The 19,722-nt window shown below is 42.9% G+C and overlaps 3 protein-coding genes across 4 annotated transcripts in view; 2 read left to right on the top strand and 1 right to left on the bottom strand.

The window, feature by feature from the left end:
* LOC106598993 (collagen alpha-2(VI) chain) lies at positions 1–16,858 on the top strand. Of its 2 annotated transcripts, none has more exons than XM_082975940.1 (30): positions 1–146; positions 2,413–2,565; positions 2,791–3,055; positions 3,226–3,556; positions 3,708–3,728; positions 4,390–4,455; positions 4,545–4,598; positions 4,689–4,733; positions 4,841–4,867; positions 4,982–5,008; positions 5,158–5,202; positions 5,293–5,346; positions 5,465–5,527; positions 8,032–8,094; positions 8,187–8,240; positions 8,358–8,393; positions 8,564–8,626; positions 11,180–11,242; positions 11,333–11,395; positions 11,587–11,649; positions 13,950–14,000; positions 14,117–14,152; positions 14,244–14,306; positions 14,412–14,474; positions 14,590–14,625; positions 14,722–14,767; positions 14,858–15,010; positions 15,137–15,583; positions 15,774–15,812; positions 16,058–16,858. In XM_082975940.1, the coding sequence occupies exons 2-30, from the start codon at positions 2,463–2,465 to the stop codon at positions 16,657–16,659; spliced, it is 3,042 nt and encodes a 1,013-aa protein (XP_082832066.1). In that variant the 5' UTR covers positions 1–146; positions 2,413–2,462; the 3' UTR covers positions 16,660–16,858. The 2 variants fall into 2 exon arrangements, with proteins under 2 accessions (XP_082832066.1, XP_082832067.1); XM_082975941.1 differs by having other exon boundaries at positions 7–146; positions 2,417–2,565.
* On the bottom strand, positions 16,843–18,320 carry LOC106595253 (large ribosomal subunit protein bL32m). Its single transcript, XM_014186629.3, has 3 exons — positions 18,056–18,320; positions 17,592–17,770; positions 16,843–17,364 (listed from the first exon to the last, which is right to left on the bottom strand). The coding sequence occupies exons 1-3, from the start codon at positions 18,147–18,149 to the stop codon at positions 17,110–17,112; spliced, it is 528 nt and encodes a 175-aa protein (XP_014042104.2). The 5' UTR covers positions 18,150–18,320; the 3' UTR covers positions 16,843–17,109.
* LOC145850524 (proteasome subunit alpha type-2) overlaps positions 18,225–19,722 on the top strand; it is an 11,543-nt gene continuing 10,045 nt past the window's right edge. The window contains exons 1-2 of the mRNA XM_082975944.1: positions 18,225–18,335; positions 18,801–18,877. Coding sequence (XP_082832070.1) covers positions 18,295–18,335; positions 18,801–18,877 — 118 coding nt within the window. The 5' untranslated portion in view covers positions 18,225–18,294. The remainder of the gene's footprint in view (positions 18,336–18,800; positions 18,878–19,722) is intronic.

Genomic DNA, 19,722 nt, shown 5'->3' on the forward strand with positions numbered 1-19,722 from the left:
TTTTCCTCACTAGATGTATGACACGTCTCAACAGGCATGGAGAACATACCTTCTCCTTCTCGCTCCGAGGGACTGATTCTGCAGGTACGGGACTGAGCAGAGGATCAGACTGTTGTGGCAACAGATACTTAACTCTCCCATTGCAGGTCAGTAAAATATAATAACCAAATGATGTTTTATTCATTATTACTTTTTAAATGTTTATGATTACTGTTATTATACATCTAAGGTGAACTGAGATTAACATACTTAAATTATTACTAGACTTTCTAAAAATAAGCTTTTTCATAAAGTAGCATGCTATTTCAGTCAAGTAATGCTTTTGTTTGCTAACCAAGGATAAGATACAATCAATTATGCACATTTACATTTTACATTTACGTCATTTAGCAGACACTGTTATCCAGAGCGACTTACAAATTGGATCAAATAATCTGAATGTTTGATAGATTGGGGTGTGTATGCCAGAGAGTAGCAGTTGTATTAAATAGGTTTAAAAGAGACTTTGAGTTAACATTCTGAGTAGATCCCTATGGCCTCAAGCATAGTTTGTTATCAGCTACCTTTAGACGGTGTTTCCCTCACCTGGGAGGTTTTACTCTGGAAACAGGAAGTCTTAGGTACAGGGCTGTCAGCCCATCATTACACTGTTCTTTGTTGGAATCAGTTCAACCAGAAACCCTTACTATAACCGTCCAGGCATGAGGGATGGGTACACCTTTACAAAACATATGTATGTTTTACACAATTAATGTCTTTACTCTCCTTGGCCTGCAATTATTTTACAAATTACCTAAACCATGTAACAGAGGATCAGTTGAAAGACCATGTAACAGAGGATCAGTTGAAAGACCACGGAACAGAGGATCAGTTGAAAGACCATGGATCAGACGATCAGTTGAAAGACCACGGAACACAGGATCAGTTGAAAGACCACGGAACACAGGATCAGTTGAAAGACCATGGAACAGAGGATCAGTTGAAAGACCATGGAACAGACGATCAGTTGAAAGACCACGGAACAGACGATCAGTTGAAAGACCACGGAACAGAGGATCAGTTGAAAGACCACTGAACAGAGGATCAGTTGAAAGACCATGGAACAGACGATCAGTTGAAAGACCACGGAACAGACGATCAGTTGAAAGACCACGGAACAGACGATCAGTTGAAAGACCACGGAACAGACGATCAGTTGAAAGACCATCGGAACAGACGATCAGTTGAAAGACCACGGAACAGACGATCAGTTGAAAGACCACGGAACACAGGATCAGTTGAAAGACCATCGGAACAGACGATCAGTTGAAAGACCATCGGAACAGAGGATCAGTTGAAAGACCATCGGAACAGAGAATCAGTTGAAAGACCACGGAACAGACGATCAGTTGAAAGACCACGGAACAGACGATCAGTTGAAAGACCACGGATCAGACGATCAGTTGAAAGACCACGGAACACAGGATCAGTTGAAAGACCATGGAACAGACGATCAGTTGAAAGACCACGGAACAGAGGATCAGTTGAAAGACCACGGAACAGAGGATCAGTTGAAAGACCACGGAACAGAGGATCAGTTGAAAGACCACGGAACAGACGATCAGTTGAAAGACCACGGAACAGACGATCAGTTGAAAGACCACGGAACAGACGATCAGTTGAAAGACCACGGAACAGACGATCAGTTGAAAGACCACGGAACAGACGATCAGTTGAAAGACCACGGAACAGACGATCAGTTGAAAGACCATAGAACAGAGGATCAGTTGAAAGACCATGGAACAGAGGATCAGTTGAAAGACCATGGAACAGACGATCAGTTGAAAGACCACGGAACAGTTGAAAGACCACGGAACAGTTGAAAGACCATGGAACAGTTGAAAGAGCACGGAACAGACGATCAGTTGAAAGACCACGGAACAGACGATCAGTTGAAAGACCACGGAACAGACGATCAGTTGAAAGACCACGGAACATACAGTTTCAAACGATAACCTGCCTTTGTGTCTGGCAATATTCCTCAGAAAATAGTGAACGATAATAATTTTGGGGGTGTTTATATTTGTCCTGTTACACACAGTGTGTACTGGAAAGGTGTTTGTTCCATATCCCAACTCCCCCTGGGACACCTGCAGGGAGTGGGGTCACGGCCAGGGTCACCATATCCCAACTCCCCCTGGGACACCCGTAGGAAGTGGGGTCACAGCCAGGTTCACCATTGTACAGCGCCCCTGGAGAAATTAGGGTTTAGTGCCTTGCTCAATGGCACAGCGAAGATTTTTCACTTTGTCGGCTCCGGTATTCGAATGAGCGACCTTTTGGTTACTGGCCCAACGCTCTAACCTCGAAGGTTACTTTCCAAACCGTAGTTAATTAGTTTTCTAAAACTAAACCTTTTCCTTTTCTGTGTAGACAGTCTTATACAAATCGGAGACCTGTACACCTCCACACACAGAGGCATCATGGCAGGAGTACTGAAGGCTTTCCTGTTGCTGTGGGTCCTCCAGGTCTCTGCCCAGGACCCAGAATACGACCACCTGCTAGTGAGGCCCAGGAACATCAATGGTATGGCGGGGTGGAAGCATAGAGACCTTGGCTGTGAATATAAATTACAAGAGCCATCAAATGTTATGATATGATTGATATACTATTTAGCAATATTGTAGATACATGTCGTTAACTTACGTCTATTATACACAAGTAGATTAGCAATTGTGGAGGAATAATGGTGGATATTCATTAACTACTTCAAGCAAGGTGCTGCACGTTATTTTCTCACTCTCTGCCCAGACGAAAATGACGACTGCCCCATCAACGTGTACTTCACCATGGACACCTCTGAGAGTGTTGCTCTGAGGGAGTTCCCCTGGGGCAGTCTGGTGGAGGAGCTCAAGGTGTTCCTCCAGATGTTTGTGGAGAGGCTCCAGACCACCACCTTCAGGGCCAAGAGGGTCCAGTGGGCCTACGGTGGGCTGCACTTCTCAGACCGCGTGGAAGTCTTCAGCCAGGTGGTCACTGATGCCGCAGTTTTCCTGGGAAGGGCACAGGCCATCAGGTACATTACTCAGTCAGCCAGTCAGCCACTGTCAGTCAGTCTCTCCCTCATTATTACTTACTTACTGAATCGTCTTCATATCTTTTGGGAGTAGATAATACTGAGTTGAGCACACCAATCTTTCATAATAAGAGTTGAGCCTGCCAATAATTGATTCTCCTGGTCACCAGGTACATTGGTAGGGGTACCTTCATCGACTGTGCCCTGAGGAACATGACAGAGCAAGTGAGGCTAATGGCCAGGGGAAAGGCCCGGCTCCAGTACGCTGTGGTCCTGACTGACGGCCACATCACTGGCAGCCCCTGTGGAGGGGTCTCACGGGCCGCCGAGGCTGCCAAGGCAGCGGGCATCAAGATCTTTGTAGTGGCCACCAACGAGGAAACCATGGAGAGTGAGCTCAAGCGGATCGTCAGTTCTCCTGTGGAGCTGTATAGGAAGGACTACATGGCATTCCCAGCTAGCAACCGCCAGGCAGCTGTCAACAGGATAACTGACACCATGGTAGGTTCATAGTGAAGCTTCCATTTGTGAAGTGGAGTACGGATGTTTTTGTGCTGTCATGGTTGATGCCAAGTTGTGTCAGTGTTACAGTGTCTGTGTTTTATGTATCCTAGTTTGTGCTTAATATGCTGTAATTTCTTTCTCTTTCTAGATCAAAGAGGCTGAATTTGAGGTGAGTCATATGAAGCACTGAGGGATGTAGAATGACACAATTGTCTTTCTTCTTTTTAATATTTGAAACCTCACATATATATGCAGGGTCGTGTTTCAATGGGTTAAGACTGTAACTACCAATTGGATATCACAAAAAAAACCACAAAAAAAAAAAATATATATATATATATATATATAATTATTATTATTTTGATTTTTTTTGTGTTATCCAATTGGTAGTTACAGTCTTAACCCATTGCTGGAACTCCCCTATGGACTCGGGAGAGGCGAAGGTCGAGAGCCATGCGTCCTCTGAAACACGACCCTGCTTCTTGACACACTGCTCGCCTTAACCCGGAAGCCAGCCGCACCAATGTGTTGGAGGAAACACCGTCCAACTGGCGACCGAAGTCAGCTTGCAGGCGCCCAGCCCGCCACAAGGAGTCGCTAGAGCGCGATGAGACAAGGAAATCTCGGCCGGCCAAACTCTCCCCTAACCCGGACGATGCTGGGCCAATGGTTCTCCTGGTCATGGCTGGCTACGACACAGCCTGGGATCGAGCCCGGGGCTGTATTGACACCTTTAATGCACTGCAAATGCAGTGCCTTCGATCGCTGCGCCACTCGGGAGGCCCATACTTGAAACCTCTTTGACCATATCTTGTGTGATTTATCTCTAGTGCCAAGCTCCTATGTGCATCCAAACAAAAGGAGCTGCCGGGCCGAAAGGATACAAGGGAATTAAAGTAAATAAGCAATCTCTTATTTTGATAAACCTAAATATGTATCGGTTTATGACACTTCATGACATCAATGTTTGTTTTGTGTCTTGTAGGGTGCGAAGGGAACTGGTGGTGCAATAGGAGATCCTGGACAGCCTGGGCCACCGGTTAGATTAAATACATGATGGCACAATACAGGAAGTACTAGCCAATTACACTCCATATGATTTAACATTTCATTTCTGTTTTCCCTACAGGGGGACCTTGGTATCGAGGGCCCGATAGGTTTGCATGGACAGAAGGTAAGAGGAATGATGATATTTCTAACTTTGATATTTGTCTGTGCCATGGTGCTTTGATTTAATATTTCACACATTATTGACATTATTTACCTAATTTATATTTACAGGGTCTTCCAGGCCTCAAAGGAGAGAAGGTAACATATTAGAAAATGCTCTAAACATTTGTTACTCCTGTATATACTACCAAGCTTGTTATAATAGTGCATTGCTGGCTGTATTTGACGTCATATTTTGTCATTGTTTCACAGGGAGATATTGGAAGATCTGGTCTGAAGGTACTCCTTTTCCATTGATATTAATACATCTCAATCATGATTGGTTCATTCATGATTTCATTAGATTGATGATCTCAGGATCAGTTCATTAGGACATGCACTATGTAACCAATTAACAATGAACAATTTACTCAATCGGATCGCATCAGGGTCAAAGTGGATCTCCTGGGTATAACGGCATTGATGGCGAAAAGGTATGTCCTATTTATTTGCTTACTAATTGATAAAAAGACTGTATTTAGACATGTCTAGTTAGTGATGTCATCTACTTCGTTGTTTTCCAGGGAAAGACTGGCACCATTGGGACACCTGGATGTAAAGGAGACGCTGGCATGTCGGTGAGATAATGCAGCGACGTTGAGCATAATAAACAGTAGGTGTGAATATAACGTTCTACATAGCCTGTATGCATTGTGGTTCTAAATGTCCTCCTCCACCACCTTTGCGGTCTCACAGGGAGAAGCCGGTCCTGCCGGTGACTTTGGTATCAAGGGTGACACGGGCAAGTCAGGTGAAAAGGTAGGTGGATTCTTCACCTGATTCCTGAATTTAGCACCTTTGTACAGTGTCCTGTTACATATAGAATATGACAGTATGAGTCATAACACCCATAAAACCTAGCGGTCAAACAGGGAAATGCTTCCAATCGTTTATTCACCGTTCATTTTTACCATAGGGTATTTTAGAAACACTTAAAATAAGGGCTACAGTTGAAGTCGGACGTTTACATACACCGTAGCCAAATACATTTAAAGTCAGTTTTTCACAATTCCTGACATTTAATCCTAGTACAAATTCCCTGTCTTAGGTCAGTTAGGATCACCAGTTTATTTTAAGAATGGGAAATATCAGAATAATAGTAGAGAGAATGATTGATTTCAGCTTTTATTTCTTTCATCACATTCCCAGTGGGTCAGAAGTTTACATACACTCAATTAGTATTTGGTAACATTGCCATTAAATAGTTTAACTTGGGTCAAATGTTACGGGTAGCCTTCCACATGCTTCCCACAATAAGTTGGGTGAATTTTGGCCCATTCCTCCTGACAGAGCTGGTGTAACTGAGTCAGGTTTGTAGGCCTCCTTGCTCGCACACGCTTTTTCAGTTCTGCCCACAAATGTTCTATGGGATTGAGGTTAGGGCTTTGTGATGGCCACTCCAATACCTTGACTTTGTTGTCCTTAAACCATTTTGCCACAACTTTGGAAGTATGGTTTGGGTCATTGTCCATTTGGAAGATCCATTTGCGACCGAGCTTTAACTTCCTGACTGATGTCTTGAGATGTTGCTTCAATGTATCCAAATAATTTTCCTCCCTCATGATGCCATCTATTTTGTGAAGTGCACCAGTCCCTCCTGCAGCAAAGCACCCCCACAACATGATGCTGCCACCCCCGTACTTCATGGTTGGGATGGTGTTCTTCGGCTTGCAAGTCTCCTCCCTTTTCCTCCAAACATAATGATGGTCATTATGGCCAAACAGTTCTATTTTTGTTTCATCAGACCAGAGGACATTTCTCCAAAAAGTACGATCTTTGTCCCCATGTGTAGTTGCAAACCGTAGTCTGGCTTTTTTATGGCGGTTTTGAAGCAGTGGCTTCTTCCTTGGTGAGTGGCCTTTCATGTTACGTCGATATAGGACTCGTTTTACTGTGGATATAGATACTTTTGTACCTGTTTCCTGCAGCATCTTCACAAGGTCCTTTTCTGTTTTTCTGGGATTGATTTAAACTTTTCACACCAAAGTACGTTAATCTCTAGAAGACAGAACGCATCTCCTTCCTGAGCGATATGATAGCTACATGGTCCCATGGTGTTTATACTTGCGTACTATTGTTTGTACAGATGAACGTTTTACCTTCAGGAATTTGGAAATTGCTCCCAAGAATGAACCAGACTTGTGGAGGTCTACCATTTTTTTCTGAGGTCTTGGCTGATTTCTTTTGATTTTCCATGATGTCAAGCAAAGAGGCACTGACTTTGAAGGTAGACCCTGAAATACATCCACAGGTACTTCTCCAATTGACTCAAATTATGTAAATTAGCCTATCAGAAGCTTCTAAAGCCATGACATAATTTTCTGGAATTTTCCAAGCTGTTTAAAGGCACAGCGAACTTAGTGTATGTAAACTTCTGACCCACTGGAATTGTGATACAGTAAATTATAAGTGAAATAATCTGTCTTTAAACAATGGTTGTAAAAATGACTTGTGTCATGCACAAAGTAGATGTCCTAACCGACTTGCCAGAACTATAGTTTGTTAACAAGAAATTTGTGGAGTGGTTGAAAAACTAGTTTTAATGACTCCAACCTAAGTGTATGTAAACTTCCGACTTCAACTGTGTTTCGTGTAGGCTTACCCTGGCGTGACGTTTTTATAACCATGTAAATCTCTCTAAGACAAGGTGACTTTTATCAATATATTCGCCTGTATTTACCCCCCCAAAAATGAAATGCTAATTATCTGCTAATGTGGCTATAATAAAGAACCACAAATGCCATGATGCTGATCTGGACGAGACTGCGGAATTGAGGCAAAGGTAAGAATCTCTGGATTAACTATCTAATCTTAGCTACATTTAGTAATAAGTAAATTGATTAAAATGTCTTTAAATGTACAATTATGTGAACTATCTTGTGCAAGTTTTACATTTACACAATACCTGTTAAAAGGTGTCAGCTAGAGATGACGTGCAGGGATTTGTAGTCGTGCATGATGTCTACTTTTATGCTAATTAGCATGTTTGAATTTGCGAGTAAATAGAGCCGAATGTCCAATAGAGATTTACACAGTTATCAAAACGTCACGCCAGGGTTAGCCTACACGAAACACGGCTCTTATTTTAAGTGTTTCTAAAATCCCCTATGGGAAAAATGAATGGTGGGGAAATTATTGGAACCATTTCCTTGATTGACTGCTAGTTTTTATGGGTATTATGACACCTCCACTGTGGGGCTCTATAGGCTTCTTGAAACATGAGTCTTGTCCACCTGGTACATCCTGTATTGTGGTGTTTTCAGGGTGTTACTGGGCAGAGTGGCAGGCCTGGACCACAGGGTGATCGTGGAGACAGTGGAGATAAGGTCTGGAGCGCCATCTGAACGACACGTTATCAGAAACACTATCAACTTGTAGTTATTTAGACAATAATACATTAAGTGTGACTCTGTTACAGGGTGTTGCTGGCTATATTGGAAACCCTGGTCTGCCTGGGCAAAAAGGAAACAAGGTACTATATCTGTATCGCTCAGAGAGATGAACACTACTTCAGTTTAATAACTAGGAGTATTAGGCTGCCAAATCAAACCACCTAATCATCTGCTCAAACAATATTTCTGTTCATTAGGGTAAAGCTGGACCTGGTGGAAGTCCTGGCGACACTGTGAGTCTCATATTCAAGTCTGTAATAAATCAGCTGTAGACTAAGTGATAGTGTCTTCATACAGTGTTGTGCGTCGCACAACAATCACACAAGAAAGAGTGGATTCACAACATTTACATTGACACGTTTTATTTTGGCCCTGGTGAAACATAAGAACATGTCTCTTTCAGGGAAGCAGAGGAGACAGTGGCAGAGCTGGAAAACGGGGCAAGGCTGGCAAGAGAGGAGATAAGGTATTCACAAACTAAAAACATCAAACAAGCAAACATCTAATCTGTTTTTACTGCACAATAGGAGAATCCATGTTGGTTGCATTCATTATGTTGCATCTTGCAGGGAGAACTAGGCCCAGAGGAGGAGAATCCATGTTGGTTGTATTCATTATGTTGCATCTTGCAGGGAGAACTAGGCCCAGAGGGAGAATCCATGTTGGTTGTATTCATTATGTTGCATCTTGCAGGGAGAACTAGGCCCAGAGGGAGAATCCATGTTGGTTGTATTCATTATGTTGCATCTTGCAGGGAGAACTAGGCCCAGAGGGAGAATCCATGTTGGTTGTATTCATTATGTTGCATCTTGCAGGGAGAACTAGGCCCAGAGGGAGAATCCATGTTGGTTGTATTCATTATGTTGCATCTTGCAGGGAGAACTAGGCCCAGAGGGAGAATCCATGTTGGTTGTATTCATTATGTTGCATCTTGCAGGGAGAACTAGGCCCAGAGGGAGAATCCATGTTGGTTGTATTCATTATGTTGCATCTTGCAGGGAGAACTAGGCCCAGAGGGAGAATCCATGTTGGTTGTATTCATTATGTTGCATCTTGCAGGGAGAACTAGGCCCTGAGGGAGAATCCATGTTGGTTGTATTCATTATGTTGCATCTTGCAGGGAGAACTAGGCCCAGAGGGAGAATCCATGTTGGTTGTATTCATTATGTTGCATCTTGCAGGGAGAACTAGGCCCAGAGGGAGAATCCATGTTGGTTGTATTCATTATGTTGCATCTTGCAGGGAGAACTAGGCCCAGAGGGAGAATCCATGTTGGTTGTATTCATTATGTTGCATCTTGCAGGGAGAACTAGGCCCAGAGGGAGAATCCATGTTGGTTGTATTCATTATGTTGCATCTTGCAGGGAGAACTAGGCCCAGAGGGAGAATCCATGTTGGTTGTATTCATTATGTTGCATCTTGCAGGGAGAACTAGGCCCAGAGGGAGAATCCATGTTGGTTGTATTCATTATGTTGCATCTTGCAGGGAGAACTAGGCCCAGAGGGAGAATCCATGTTGGTTGTATTCATTATGTTGCATCTTGCAGGGAGAACTAGGCCCAGAGGGAGAATCCATGTTGGTTGTATTCATTATGTTGCATCTTGCAGGGAGAACTAGGCCCAGAGGGAGAATCCATGTTGGTTGTATTCATTATGTTGCATCTTGCAGGGAGAACTAGGCCCAGAGGGAGAATCCATGTTGGTTGTATTCATTATGTTGCATCTTGCAGGGAGAACTAGGCCCAGAGGGAGAATCCATGTTGGTTGTATTCATTATGTTGCATCTTGCAGGGAGAACTAGGCCCAGAGGGAGAATCCATGTTGGTTGTATTCATTATGTTGCATCTTGCAGGGAGAACTAGGCCCAGAGGGAGAATCCATGTTGGTTGTATTCATTATGTTGCATCTTGCAGGGAGAACTAGGCCCTGAGGAGGAGAATCCATGTTGGTTGTATTCATTATGTTGCATCTTGCAGAGAGAACTAGGCCCTGAGGAGGAGAATCCATGTTGGTTGTATTCATTATGTTGCATCTTGCAGGGAGAACTAGGCCCTGAGGAGGAGAATCCATGTTGGTTGTATTCATTATGTTGCATCTTGCAGAGAGAACTAGGCCCTGAGGAGGAGAATCCATGTTGGTTGTATTCATTATGTTGCATCTTGCAGGGAGAACTAGGCCCAGAGGGAGAATCCATGTTGGTTGTATTCATTATGTTGCATCTTGCAGGGAGAACTAGGCCCAGAGGGAGAATCCATGTTGGTTGTATTCATTATGTTGCATCTTGCAGGGAGAACTAGGCCCAGAGGGAGAATCCATGTTGGTTGTATTCATTATGTTGCATCTTGCAGGGAGAACTAGGCCCAGAGGGAGAATCCATGTTGGTTGTATTCATTATGTTGCATCTTGCAGGGAGAACTAGGCCCAGAGGGAGAATCCATGTTGGTTGTATTCATTATGTTGCATCTTGCAGGGAGAACTAGGCCCAGAGGGAGAATCCATGTTGGTTGTATTCATTATGTTGCATCTTGCAGGGAGAACTAGGCCCAGAGGGAGAATCCATGTTGGTTGTATTCATTATGTTGCATCTTGCAGGGAGAACTAGGCCCTGAGGGAGAATCCATGTTGGTTGTATTCATTATGTTGCATCTTGCAGGGAGAACTAGGCCCAGAGGGAGAATCCATGTTGGTTGTATTCATTATGTTGCATCTTGCAGGGAGAACTAGGCCCAGAGGGAGAATCCATGTTGGTTGTATTCATTATGTTGCATCTTGCAGGGAGAACTAGGCCCAGAGGGAGAATCCATGTTGGTTGTATTCATTATGTTGCATCTTGCAGGGAGAACTAGGCCCAGAGGGAGAATCCATGTTGGTTGTATTCATTATGTTGCATCTTGCAGGGAGAACTAGGCCCAGAGGGAGAATCCATGTTGGTTGTATTCATTATGTTGCATCTTGCAGGGAGAACTAGGCCCAGAGGGAGAATCCATGTTGGTTGTATTCATTATGTTGCATCTTGCAGGGAGAACTAGGCCCAGAGGGGGTGAGAGGAGTTCCTGGAGAGAATGGAGAAAAAGGAGCAGCAGTGAGTAATCAATATGCATGTCTTGTATTTCAATCAATACATTGAACTGTATCATCTTTTTGAATCACTATCATATCCATCTCATACCAGGGGGCACCAGGTTTCCCAGGGGTCCGTGGTCCACCAGGTGAGGGTGGAGAGGCAGGACTTCAGGTGAATACTGCCCTAAATAATTAGAATAATAATACCTGGTAAGAGCAGAAGTGCTCCACTAACCATTCAACCCGTTATCAAATATACCATTGGTTAACAGGTGATATCTATGACAGGTGATGTAATGAAATTAGAAAATAATATTCTGCCCTGTCACCATCCGTGTCCATGTTTTCTGCATGTCCTCGTAGGGCTCTCAGGGGGATGCAGGGGACTTTGGCCCCCGAGGAAACACTGGAGCAGCAGGAGCTAAGGTAAGTTGATCGGGGTTCAGCTTTTAACACTTAAACTGCCGGGCCTAGATTCCCCCTTACTACGCCAATGAGCAGGATTCTGTTTTTACTGCAACATTCTAACAGTCTAATAAATACATTTCATAAATGCTATCGGGAAAAAAACATCCTTTGGTTGTGTTCCTGAAGGTCTTGGGTAACATTAGAATTTTTCAAAGAACACAATAGCATTATCATTAGTTTATGTTACTGTAGGCGATCTGCTGCTGCGTGCACATGTGTGGAGAGCAAAGGAAAAGCACTTCATCTTGGTAAAAGTGATATTGTGAAATAGAGCTCATCTCTCAAATGTTAAAGAGTTATTTAGAATCTGCTCTTTCTGATACTACATATAAATCAGAACGTCTTACCTGCATGTAACTTTGTAGGAGTATTTGAAAAAGCAGTGCGACAAAAACAACAACACAGAGTTACACATGGAATAAACAAACGTACAGTCAATAACACAATAGAAAAATCTATGTACAGTGTGTGCAAATGTAGTAAGATTAGGGAGGTAAGACAATAAATGGGCCATAGAGGTGAAATAATTACAATTTAGCATTAACACTGGAGTGATATATGTGCAGATGATGATGTGCAAGTAGAGATACTGGGGTGCAAAAATAAATAAATAAATAACAATATGGGGATGAGGTAGTTGGGTGTGCTATTTACAGATGGGCTGTGTACAGGTACAGTGATCGGTAAGCTGCTCTGACAGCTGACACTTAAAGTTAGAGAGGGAGATATTAGTCTCCAGCTTCAGTGATTTTTGCAATTCGTTCCAGTCATTGGTAGCAGAGAACTGGAAGGAAAGGCGGCCAAAGGAGGTGTTGGCTTTGGGGATGACCAGTGAAATATACCTGCTGGAGCGCGTGCTACGAGTGGGTGTTGCTATGGTGACCAGTGAGCTGAGATAAGGTGGGGCTTTACCTAGCAAAGACTTATAGATGACCAGGAGCCAGTGGGTTTGGCAACGAATATGTAGCGAGGGCCAACCAACGAGAGCATACAGGTCGCAGTGGTGGATAGTATATGGGGCTTTGGTGACAAAACGGATGGCACTGTGATAGACTACATCAAATTTGCTGAGCCGAAGTCAAGGATCGGTAGGATAGTCAGTTTTACGAGGGTATGTTTGGCAGCATGAGTGAAGGATGCTTTGTTGCGAAATAGGAAGCCGATTCTAGATTTAATTTTGGATTGGAGATGCTCAATGTGAGTCTGGAAGGAGAGTTTACAGTATAACCAGACACCTAGGTATTTGTGGTTGTCCACATATTCTAAGTCAGAACCATCCAGTGGTGATGCTAGTCGGGTGGGCGGGTGCGGGCAGCAATCGGTTGAAGAGCATGCATTTAGTTTTACTTGTATTTAAAAGCAGTTGGAGGCCATGGAAGGAGTGTTGTATGGCATTGAAGCTCGTTTGGAGGTTTGTTAACACAGTGTCCAAAGAAGGGCCAGAAGTATACAGAATGGTGTCATCTGCGTAGAGGCGGATCAGAGAATCACCAGCAGCAAGAGCGACATCATTGATATATACAGAGAAAAGAGTCGGTCCGAAAATGTAACCCTGTGGCACCCCCATCGAGACTGCCAGAGGTCCGGACAACAGGCCCTCCGACACACTGAACTCTATCTGAGAAGTAGTTGGTGAACCAGGTTAGGCAGTCATTTGAGAAACCAAGGCTATTGAGTCTGCTGATAGTGACAACAACAAAGTTATTAAGTCTTTGACCACACTGTGTTGTTAATAAAGCACGAGGGGGTGTGGTATATGGCTTATGTACCACTCCTAAGGGCTGTTCTTAGGCACGACGCAACGCAGAGGTATATTGGCCATATACCACAAACCCCCAAGGTGCCTTATTACTATTAGAAACTGGTTAGCAACGTAATTAGAGCAGTAAAAATACATGTTTTGTCATACCCATGATATACGGTCTGATATACCACGGCTGTCAGCCAATCAGCATTCAAGCCTTGATTCACCCAGTTTATAAAACTGGTTATAGCACACATTTGTGATATCTAAATTCTAACAACATACTTATTTCGGAAAAGTCAAGAAAAAATTGCTGAGATATTTAAATGTTTTATTCGTATGCAGTCAAAATGACACTCGATATGTTGCAACAGGACTATGTATAATAACACATACCTGAATCTGACAATGGAAGGTATTTCCGTTGAGGTTATGTTGGAAACTGTGGCAAAATAAAGCCATAGATAGAGCCAAACAGTGCTTAAAATGGTGTTTGTCTTTTTTTAATTGGTAGGGAGATGGAGGAAGTGATGGATACAACTACCCAGGTCCCAGAGGGAAACAGGTTTGAACTGCACTTGACTGAATAACAAAAGCCAATTTGTCAATTGAATTGGATTGGTAATCCTGTTTTAATTAGTGCCATGACAACCATGCTAACTCAGCCTTATTATCTCCTAGGGAGGGAGAGGAGACCCTGGTTTACCTGGACTGCAGGTCATCTTATGTACCTGTTCTTAGCCGTCCATATTTCAAATCTGAAATTGTTCCACCCCTCTATTCACTACCATGTCTATATTTTTCGCAGGGCACCAGAGGTTATAATGGAGAGAAAGGAGCCCAGGGAACTACAGGAACAAAAGGACTGGCAGTACGTGCAGTAATCATAAACAGAGATATCATATTAATAAATGCACTTGTTTATTTAAATCGATGTATTTCTTCCTATAAAATAAATGGGTGTATTGTTTTACAGGGGGAGCCAGGGCAAGAGGGTGTTCCTGGGGACAGAGGGGTGAGGGGGTCACCTGGACCACTGGTGAGTCTTATTCCTATGTACACATACAAAGGTGCATTTAGTTCTCATTTGTGATTCATTTCATCCACTTAGAGTCTGTCATTGGTCATGAAATGTTTCTATTGATGGTGTCTAGGGAGTACCTGGTATTCGTGGGGCTTCTGGTCTATCGGTAAGTAACAGACTTTATTTGTTCATCCTGATTGACAGATATCTTTCATATCTCTGTCTCTCTGAGAGAATGCTGATGAATATTCTCAACTTTCAGGAGTGTGAAATCATGGGATTTGTTAGAGAAACATGCGGCTGCTGTGGTAATGGTTTATTTCCAGTTATAATGACAACCAATTTTCCTTGTAATAATAAAAAAATGCCCAAGTCTTGTTAACTGTCTCTCTGTGCAGATTGTGAAAAGGTTTGCCCTCCCCTGGACCTGGTGTTTGTGATTGACAGCTCTGAAAGTATTGGAAAAACCAACTTCAGCCTGGCTAAAAACTTTGTCATCAGTGTAGCAAACAGGTTTGGGAAGATGGCCAAAAACATATCTGACGTCTCAGGTAAACTTCACTGTTCGAATGGAAAACAATAGATCACCAAGATTTCTAGGAACAGGATTTAAAATATATATATTTTTAAACATATAATCAATTTTATTCCCTGAACTACTTCTAAACCCCCAAAAGGGTCTCGTCTGGGTGTGGTTCAGTACAGTCACCAAGGGGCGGTTCAGGCCATCAGGATGGACGATAGGGGCATCACCTCTGTGACCTCCTTCAACACAAAGGTCAAAGCCATGGAGTGGATCGCTGGAGGCACCTGGACTCCGTCTGCCCTGAAGTACACATACGACCATCTGATAGTACCAGGTCGCAGGGGGAGGACCAAGGTGGTGGCCATAGTTATCACAGACGGTCGCTATGATCCTAAAGACCTGGATAATCTTGGAGCCCTGTGTAACGGGGTGGACGTGTATGCCATCGCCATCGGTGATATGTTTGACTCTGGGGCAGAGAGGCAGAATCTGGAGAGGATTGCCTGTAATATGGGTGACCGGGTGAAGACCCTGAGTGTCTACGCTGAACTTACTGCTGAGGAATTCTTAGAGGAAATAGAACAAATCCTCTGCCCAGGCAAGTCTATGTCTCCATCCCAAATGACACCCTATTCCCTATATAGTGCACTACTTTTGTCCAGAGCTCTATATAGGGAATAGGGTGCCATTGGGATGTACACTACATTTTCTCAACAGTTCAATGATTTTATTTTGTGAAAACTACCCACCGTGACTAATGAACTACATTCACTTCTCTTCTTCTCTAGAACCAGAGATGATCTGTCCAGACCTGAAGTGTGCCTCAGGTGAAAAGACAACTTGTTTTTTATTGATGTTTTTACATCTAATAATGGGGGAAAATGTTTGTTATTTCATATTGCACTAATGAAAATTCCTGGCCTTGAATATTTGTTCAGTTGGAAATGAACTATTAATGTCTTTCCAATATATTCTGCATATGTAAATTACAGATGTATTAGAGTTTGAGTTATTATTATTAGTTTATGAATCAACAGTCTGTATAACATTGACTTTTCTATTATTGTCAAAGATTTGAGTTTGGCTCCACTGATCCAGCGCCCCGTAGACATCCTCTTCTTCATTGATGGTTCTGAGAGAACAGGGGGCAGAAACTTCATCAGCATCCTGCACTTCATCGAGAGACTCTCCCAATCGATCCCTCTCTCCAAGGAGGTCTCTTCAGGAGCTCGCTTCGCCGTGCTGCAGTTTGGAGGGGAGCAGGACCCAGAGGTTCTTCTGGACTTCTCGAACAACCGCAGAAAGATCAGCTCCCTGGTCTCTAATGCAGTCTACCGCGACTCATCCTCCACTCTGGGCAGCGCTATTCTCTACGCAACTGAGAACCTCGTCAGTAACCCTGGAGGTCGGTTCAGAGGGGTACGTCCGGACGCAGAGCTCGCTTTTGTGTTCATTACAGACGGAGTGACCTCAGACAAGAACTTTGCTGAGGGTATTGGAGCCATGAGAAGGGCCAACGCAGTGGGTGTTGCTATCACAGTGGGGTCAGATATTGACAGGGAGCGGTTGCTGCAACTCACTCTAAGGGACAAAGCTCTTATCTTTAACCTGAAGAGTTTCAATGACTTGGCCCTCCCTGGGGTTGTTAAACACATGGCTCATTGCCTAGGTTAAACCAGGTTTGAAATCTATTCAGGGCCCCATTTGATTTAACACTCCCCTGTAGGCTAACTGAAAGACCTAGAACTGATTTCATATGTCCTTTTATGTATCTTTTCTATAATAAGTTTTTATTAGACTACATTTTTAAAAAAGATTTATGTTACTAATCTAATTGATTAGTGACCCCAATAAAGCTTTTTTTTCAAATAAAGATTTATTCTCATTAATAACAAAGGTATAGCATGTTCCTACTAAAATGTAGAGGATGTACAATATGTGACATTGTAGCCATGTTGCAATAAGACAAAGAAAATGAACCACATTTGAAGGTTCTGTCATGTGTTGATAACAAAACAAAAAAACAATGCTGCTGTTGATTTTTTTTTTATCAATGCATTTCTTTCAAATATAGAAACTGGGATATTAGCAACCTACTAATTACTGGTGTGACTAAATGCTACCTCAATAGATACTGAACCAGGAGGGTCGTTTTCTGTTCCTCTCCACTATCCTCTTGTCTTTGTCGGACTCCCCTGGACTCTCACTGTCATACAGGACCAGGGTCTCCTGCGCTGGTGTGTTGAGAGGCCTGCCCTCCATGGCTTTAATCTGACCTCGGATCAGCGCTGTCTCCTTCCTGATCTTCTCATAACAGAACCCACACAGAATATGCTTCTGCTTCAGGTGGCCACACTCCACGCACGGCTCAATGTTGGTCTGACAAAGAGGAGGGGGGAGAACGAGGGAGAGGGAGAGCACAAAACATCAGAAAAATCCATTGCCTTTTCGGTTGTGTTTATTGCAATATTATTAAGAAATTAGTCAAAGGATTTCACTCATGGCAGATACCATTACATAAAATATGCTACATACAACTGGACATCAGAGGACAATAATTACAAGTGAAATGTCACCCAGTGAAATGATACACACAAAGTTAATACCTTAACTTTGAGCATAAAGCTTGGGTCTCGTCTTCTAGTCCTGTTGATTTCTATTGTGCGTCTCTTTTTGGGTGCTGCCATCCAGAACACATTGTCCAGGAAGCTGGGCTCCGCGGTCGCCTCTTGCTCTTCGTGGGGCTGTGGGAGGATGCTGGGGCCATGGACAGCTAGAGCTGGGGCTGTGTAGAAACAAAACACAGAGACACAATCATATATCAACAATCTATGCAATAGGCAGAAACTATGTATGTATGTCACCACTCAGTATACATCTAGCAGTCTACTCATAGATTGAAGCACGTATAGAATCGTACATCATCATAGTTCTTACTGTCCAACACAAAGTCATAGATTATGCAGGGTAACATAGCTACCGTGGAAGTTTTAAAGCTAGCGCTAATGTTAAACAGCCAGCTAGCTACAAATAAACACAAGGCAGAATGTTGTGTAAAGCTCAAACTCACCAAACTGTCTGTCAAGTCCTGAAGCCTGTATAATTCTGCATTCCAGCTGTAACAACGAACGCCTCAAAAAACACACTAAACCAGACAAATTCATAATTGTAGAGGTTTGCGTGGTGTCTTTACACTCATGTCACACAGCTCACGGTCATTGAATCACATACGTCATTTAACTGCGACAACCGAAGAACCAATTGCATCTTGTCATTAGTATAAAGCGTTATCACCACTACTGAGCAAATATGGGAGAAAGGGGGTACAGTTTCTCACTCACCACATTCAGGTAACTTTTACAAACTACTGTAGTGGAAGAAGTTTAGCTAGTTTGGGTATTGCAGGAAGAAGGATTGTTGTTTAGAAACCAGACTGTTGCTCGCGGTGGTTTGATGCTTTGTCATTCTGTTACTCTGGCTAGCTAATGTTAGGCTAGTAGTAGGAAGTGTGACGTTTCTAGTTCAAGATCTTCAAACAGGCAATTTTGATATCCAACACATTTTTTTCTATTCATACCATTTTCCCTCTTTCAGTAATTAAGTGATTAGCTGAGATGCGATCTTTGCAAAAAGGCATCTGGCTTTGCTGTTGGAAGTTTACATTCACTTTCAGTTTGATTGCTGAGCGAGACTGAGTCACTAGCTAACGTTACACCAATAAATCTAAACTCTAAAAGCACTGATCAGACCAAGACGAAATGATGTTTGTCATGACATTATTAATGAAAAGTTGAAACAATTTCCGTCCCACACAGCCCATCTGGTAAACTGGTCCAGATTGAGTATGCCCTGTCAGCGGTAGCAGCAGGAGCCCCCTCAGTGGGAATCAAAGGTAAAGAAGACTTCAAATGATCACCCAATATGTCTGTTTTCACACAGGCAGACAAATTCACTTCAGAGCTAATCTGATTGGTCAATTAGTGAGAGAAAATCTGAATTGTCTGCCTGTTTAAATGCAGCCCATGTACTATAATATGTATGAAGGGGTGCAACCACCAGGTAATGGTTTTTATATACAAGATGCCTGCATGCATGTGTCCATGGTACCAAACTCTTTTAAAGAGCAACTGCCCCTAAAAACCAACTTGTAATTTAGAAAACAGCCTATGTGCCATCAATATGAGTCAGGAACATTTATTCTAATGTCAAAATTGACTACAAAGTGTAGATAGGATCATTTTGGTCCTAAAGTCAGTTTCGTCCAAAACAGATTTTTCTACCTGAGTATGCCACAATGTAAATGAAGGTTGGGTTTATTTCAACCCGGGCCACAGCTGGCAGCAAACAAGTTATCATCAATTTGGAGTGCAGCTGCAAGCGACCCCGATCGTAATGCCTGTGTTAAATGTGGTTTGACTTTGGATATCCCTAAATATTGAAAGCATTTAATGAGAACTAAAGTGTACAACATGAAAATATTGTCTCATTTACATTGTTATTTATTGAAGGTTCCATACTAGGCTCAGAGATTGGTTATCCAAAGTCAAACCAATTTTGCCACGGCCGCACACCAGCCAGCTGAAGCAAATCGGCGATATAATTTGGCTAACTCTTCCCACCTGCGAACACACGAGACCCCCACATCAAACCACACCTGAAACCAACTCACATTTGAATTCAGTCATGGCTGATGGCATTTTTAAGGCTACGTTTAGACATTTTTCTTTTTTTTACTGA

Source organism: Salmo salar, chromosome 05 (assembly GCF_965601325.2).
Source record: "Salmo salar chromosome 05, fSalSal1, whole genome shotgun sequence".
Lineage (NCBI taxonomy): Eukaryota > Metazoa > Chordata > Actinopteri > Salmoniformes > Salmonidae > Salmo > Salmo salar.